Source organism: Lactuca sativa, chromosome 8 (assembly GCF_002870075.4).
Source record: "Lactuca sativa cultivar Salinas chromosome 8, Lsat_Salinas_v11, whole genome shotgun sequence".
In the NCBI taxonomy this organism is placed as follows: Eukaryota; Viridiplantae; Streptophyta; class Magnoliopsida; order Asterales; family Asteraceae; genus Lactuca; species Lactuca sativa.
This window is the reverse complement of record NC_056630.2, coordinates 62,388,924-62,395,016: the sequence shown is the minus strand read 5'-3', so window position 1 is coordinate 62,395,016 and position 6,093 is coordinate 62,388,924. Positions and strand designations below refer to the sequence as shown.

Genomic DNA, 6,093 nt, shown 5'->3' with positions numbered 1-6,093 from the left:
CTATTGCGTTCCCACCTAACCTTTCTCACTTGTGTCTCCAACTCAAGATCTCTCCTCTTGGCATTGGTATACAGCTAAGAAAATGTATGATACTGGTGTTCTTCACGAACTCTCAGATATCCTTCTTGAGTATTCTCAAGAATCAGGTCATCCGCACCTGCTCAGAGGATGTGTACTTAGGGTAGAACAGGGCCCTCTTGCGACACATCATGGTGATCTCAGTCACCGTCTCTATCGTCTGTCTGAGCGACAAGAACTCCGTGACTAATCAATCCCTCTAGGTCTTGATGGATAAAGTTTCCAACTTTATCTATTATGACATCCTATTAAGACAAGATCTCAAATTCTAAGTTCTTAATGACAACACCAAGGAATGGACTCACTCAATAAGTTATGCAAGCCAACTTTCCAACCAACCCCAAGGTCAAGAAGCTAACAACGCACTCAAGGGTTCTAGAGTTCACTCAAAATCCAAGAACAAGAAGATTTTGGGACCAAAAGCTCATAAAAGGACGTAGAACTAGGTCTAGAGAAATAATGAGCAAGGTAGAGACTTTTTACCTTCAATAAGTCAGAAATGAGATGAAGATGATGGATCTAAGTTGAAACCACACTCACAAAGCAACACTAAGGGCTCCTTCTTCCTTCAACCTTCACATAAATGGAGCCCAAGCACTCAAAACATAAAAATAGAGGCTAGGGTTGGATGGGGTTCGATCTCAGAGGGTGGAGGCTGCCAAATGAGGCAATCCTTGGAGTTAGTGCCCTTAAATAGGACACCAATCCGAAATTAGGGTTTTAGTCCCAAAACGGCTGCTATACTGTGGCCTAACGTGGATGCACGTACCTCAATCATCGAGTGTCACGTTGTTGCACCCCAATGTCACGCTGTGACCATGCCAAATAATAAAATAAATAGCTAAATCTCATAAATGAATACCTGAAAAGAGGATGTTACAGGTTAGTAATTTGAAAAAAAAAATAGTCATGTAATTATAGTAAAAAAAACAACACCATAACTATAGAAAAATGACATTTTAAGTGCAGAAAAACTGCACTATAAAAAGAAAAAAAAAATGCACTATAAATAAGAAAAACTACACTATAAAAAGCATAAAACTACATTAAAAATACAAAAACCGCACTATAAAAATCGTAAAAATTGCACTAAAATTACAGAAAAATAAAACAATGAAAAGCTGAAAAACACTTTAAATAGAATTGAAGCTTGAAATCTGAAAACTAATTCATTAAACCCTAGTAAATTAGTAAATTGTCTAAAATTATTTTTACTTTATAATTAATATTTTTATTTAATATATAAAACATAAAATATATTTTTAATTAATTATTTTATGAAATTCATTTTTTTGTTCGGTATGATTTAAACTTCATGAGATCGAAACTCAAACCAAAAACTAAATTCACAATTCGTTTGGTCTCAAGCCAAACCAAAAACTGAATTTGAATATGGTTTATTCTAAAACCGATTTCGGTTCGATTTAATTTTCGGGTTTTTCGGTTCCGAACCAAACAATTCCCACCTTAATCTCTATTATAACTCCTTGTTTCAATGTTTGGAGAGTTCTAACTTGAGTGATCCATCCTTACCTTCTTAAATCACAAAATACTAGTGAAATTCTATGATTCAAAATTTTGATGTATAAATTTTAGTTACATGCGGCCTAATTTGTCGAAGTAAATCCATTCGTCTAGCTAGTTTTGGGTTAAGGAAGCTTAAGTGGGTATATTGAACCTTAGTTTTATAAATATCTCAATTGATTATCTAAATTCGAATTTGACTACTTGATTGATGTTTTGTTAATTGACATGTGAACCTAGATTTCAGAGTTTAATACAAATTATTGGAGATAAATCTGTCATTTGAGTCAATCATAGAGTTATGGAGCTTCAATGCCATTTTAGAACCCTATGGTAATTCATCCGTTGATTTAGCTAAACCATGTTTGAGTAAGGATTAATTTCGCTATTATTATATATGTGAAGTTAGATTTAAATGTCTAAGTGCATTTATAAGAAGGAAAAAAAATTGAAGTCACTTATTGAATTTTGAAGCTTGAAAAAGATATTCAATGAAATATCTCTTAATTAGTTAATTTTAAAGATTCCCAATGTTAATGATGTTATTCATGTATTAATTAAGTGTTTAGAAGATAAAAAAGCTTTGAACTCTTACAAATAATCCTAAGTCATTAGAAGTTGAATTAAAGATATTTTTTTAGAAGCAAATTGTACAAGTTTTGGAGGTTTAATGGAGGTTTTAACTTGAGTTGTGATGTCAAACAACTCCTCTTGATCGGGTGGAGTCATAGAGCAATTCTACTCGATCACGTCATGACTCTGATGGCATATAAACTTTTATTATTATTATTATTAATAATAATAATAATATTCCAATCCAATTTTAATTGCTTTCATTTTTTTCCATGATCTTAAGAATTATATGAAAGACTAGAAATGAAATGTTTAGGGCTAAGAACTCTCATTGATATATATGATTCGAATGTAATTAGTTAACAATTACCTTTTTTTTTTTTAAATTTACTCTTAACATTCAAATATCATTCATAGTGAAGTAATCTACTTATGTCAAGTTAATGTGACCTAAACATCCGAGAATACATGTATCTATTATATATAATATATTAGGTGTGAAACCTGTGTATTACACATGTTTGATTTAAAAAAATTAAACATTAAAGTTTAAACAAAAAATATTTTTTAATCTAAAACTTTAAAATAAAAAAAGAAGAAACGTATTTATTGCAATTTAATATCATATAATACTTTACATATATAAGTATATGACTTTAACTTTAAAATTGAAACAAACCAAAAACTGACAAGTGGATAATATTTATTTTAAAAATACTACAAAATGACAAATGTCAAAACTAATGAAAAATTGACATGTGGCAAAAAAACATTCATTTATTAAGAAAGATTTTGATCTTTTCATTAATATATATTTCTCCGTTAATATATATTTCTATCTGCATATATTATATGAATATATGTGATACATGTGCATTCATAAAACTGAATTTTAGAAAGTGTTTTATAAATGGGGACAATCTTCTTGTTTTTTCTAGCACACGTTTTGATCATGAACATGAACAAGCACTTAAAGGACTCGTTGGGAAGAAGAATTGAAACCTAGCATACCATTTCCTCTTCTAGACAACATGACATATTGTACATTTCAATACATTCTACTTATCAAAAACATCGGAAATTCACAATCTTTTACACCGTTAAATAAACTTCAAAGTTCAAAGACGGCCTTCTATTTTTGGCAAGACACACCTCTGACCTCACAATGATCACGTAAGCTCACTTGTATAAGTCATCAATCAATACAATTTTTTATTTTCTTTTATGTTTTTTTTTTTAATTAGCTTTCAAGCTTTCTTTGTTTCCTTACTCGTTAAGAGTGTCTTATTAAAGCAAGGCTTCTATAGAAGATAATGACTACTAGAATGAGAAAGCTTGTTTATACTTTGAACCCAACCATTTTTATCCATTCAAATAAGATAAAAACTTGCACGTTTTTTTAACATTCGCCATGGACGACGAGCTAAAAATATTCAACCCTTTTTATCCACTTCTAAAAATAATCATCAATCAATAATTAAGGCATCGATTATGCTCTCCTTCGTGATCGCGCTTCTGTTTTTCTCGTTTTCCAACGCAGCCATGGATCCAGATTCAGTTTACCAGTCGTTTCTTCAATGTCTACCTTCACAGTCACCGGATTCCGCCGAGGATCTCTCCGAACTCATCTACAGCCCCACCGCGAATTCATCTTCCTACACCGCCGTCCTCCAAGCTTACATCAAAAACCAACGTTTCAACAACACCTCAACACCCAAACCCTCCGTTATCATAACTCCGACCACCGAATCCCAAGTACAAGCCGCCGTTCTTTGCGCTAAGAAACTCGGTGTCCAGATCAAGATTCGCAGCGGTGGTCATGACTACGAAGGAATCTCCTACACTTCATCCGATCCCGATTTCATTATACTCGATATGTTCAATTTCCGGCAGATCGACGTTAATATCGCCGATGAAACTGCGGTTGTGGGAGCGGGAGCACTGTTGGGAGAGCTTTATTATAGGATTTACGAAAAGAGTAAAGTCCATGGCTTTCCCGCCGGAGTTTGTCCGACTGTCGGTGCCGGTGGACATATAAGCGGCGCTGGTTACGGCACCCTGCTTCGTAAATACGGATTGACCGTGGATCACGTGATTGATGCCCGGATTGTGGATGCTAAAGGCCAGGTTTTGGATCGGAAATCCATGGGAGAAGATCTTTTCTGGGCGATATGTGGCGGAGGCGGCGGTAGTTTTGGTGTTATATTATCCTACACCGTGAAATTAGTTCGGGTGCCGGAGGTTAATACAGTTTTCCGGCTTAAAAGAATGGTTGCAGAAAAAGCTCCGGAACTTGTTCATAAATGGCAGATGGTTATGCCAAACATCGACCATGATTTATACATCAGAATCCTGTTACAACCGGTAACTGTGAACAAAGAGAAAACCGGTCGGGCTACATTTATAGCACATTTCTTGGGTGATTCCGATAGATTAGTGGCGTTGATGAACGAAAACTTCCCGGAATTAGGTTTGAAAAAAGAAGATTGTTTTGAAGTAAGTTATATTCAATCCATACTTTTCTGGGATAACTTAGATTACAACACGACGGCGCCGGAGATCCTCCTCGATCGCCACTCCGACACTGTAAAGTTCGGAAAACGGAAGTCCGATTACGTCCAAACCCCAATCCCGGAATCTGGGATGAAATTAATATTTAACAAACTGGCTGAATTGGGTAAAATCAGCTTGGTGTTCAACTCCTACGGCGGGATAATGAACGAGATTCCGGCGGACTCAACTCCATTCCCCCACCGCGCCGGGAACATTTTCAAAATCCAGTATTCCGTCAACTGGAATGACGCCGATCCCAAATTGGAGACAAAGTACTTGAATCAAAGCTTGGTTTTGCATGATTTCATGACGCCTTATGTGTCAAAGAATCCGAGAGGGGCGTACTTGAATTACAGGGATCTTGACATCGGCGTGATGACCGGAGACAGTTACTGTGAAGGCGAGGTGTACGGCTTGATGTACTTCATGGGGAATTTTGAAAGACTGGTGAAGGTTAAGACGGCGGTTGATCCGGATAACTTATTCAGAAACGAACAGAGCATCCCAACACTCGCCGGAAAAAACTCAGGCGAATCCAGGAAGACGATGATGTGAAATAGTACACCTGTTGTCTGTGTATCATGAAGGAATTGGCTTTTGATAGCACTTCAGCTTCAAAGGATGCACTCCACGCATTATTACTTGTACTTTGGATTTATTTACTGCAAAGATCTTCTTGTATTGACTTTTGACGTGGATGATGTAAGAAAGGATAAGCGATATTTTCGTTTAACACTTTCAATAACTGAGCAAAAATCAATCATTATTGTTTGCCTATTATTAGAAATGTTATATTTACGTTTGTGTAATATATATGTATTAAAATAGACAAAAGGGTGAAAACAAATGTGTATAATTTATATCATAGTAGAGTGTGTGTCGACTCTTTCAGAAAAAATAAATAACGTGTATGTTTGTAAGAAAGAAGGAACTAGGAAGATTATCGTGTATAGACATAAGTAATATGTTGCATTAGAGAGACACGGTTTTCATTTGTTGGAAACGAAAAATAGTATGAGTGAATAATGGATTGATGTATAAAATCAACCAACATTCAACTTTTTTTTTTCTGTCACATCAAAAATGTTGTAGAATATATGAACGCATATGTGCTAGTTGTGTGGTAATGGGAAAGTTATCCTAGCTGATATTTTCAATAATTATTTTGATACCTTTTAATGTATGCACTATTTTATCCTTTAAACCCGTTTAGTAAATATATGAATAATTAATATATATGTAACTGATTTTTTTTTACAACAATTTAATGCCATAAATAATCTCATACTATTATATAGCAGAATTTAAAGTTGCCGATTTTTTTTGTTCTTTATTTTCATCTGTTCTTTATTTTCATTTGTTTTC

At 34.5% G+C, this 6,093-nt stretch overlaps 1 protein-coding gene across 1 annotated transcript; it reads left to right on the top strand.

The window, feature by feature from the left end:
- Positions 1 to 3,486: 3,486 nt before the first annotated feature.
- Positions 3,487 to 5,537, top strand: LOC111911284 (berberine bridge enzyme-like 21). The gene has a single exon (XM_023907089.3). The coding sequence runs from the start codon at positions 3,667 to 3,669 to the stop codon at positions 5,281 to 5,283; it is 1,617 nt and encodes a 538-aa protein (XP_023762857.1). The 5' UTR covers positions 3,487 to 3,666; the 3' UTR covers positions 5,284 to 5,537.
- The last annotated feature ends 556 nt before the right edge of the window (positions 5,538 to 6,093 follow it).

Excerpts from the sequence above, each read along its gene's own strand:
- LOC111911284 (XM_023907089.3), top strand. The coding sequence starts at position 3,667 with ATGCTCTCCTTCGTGATCGCGCTTCTGTTTTTCTCGTTTTCCAACGCA.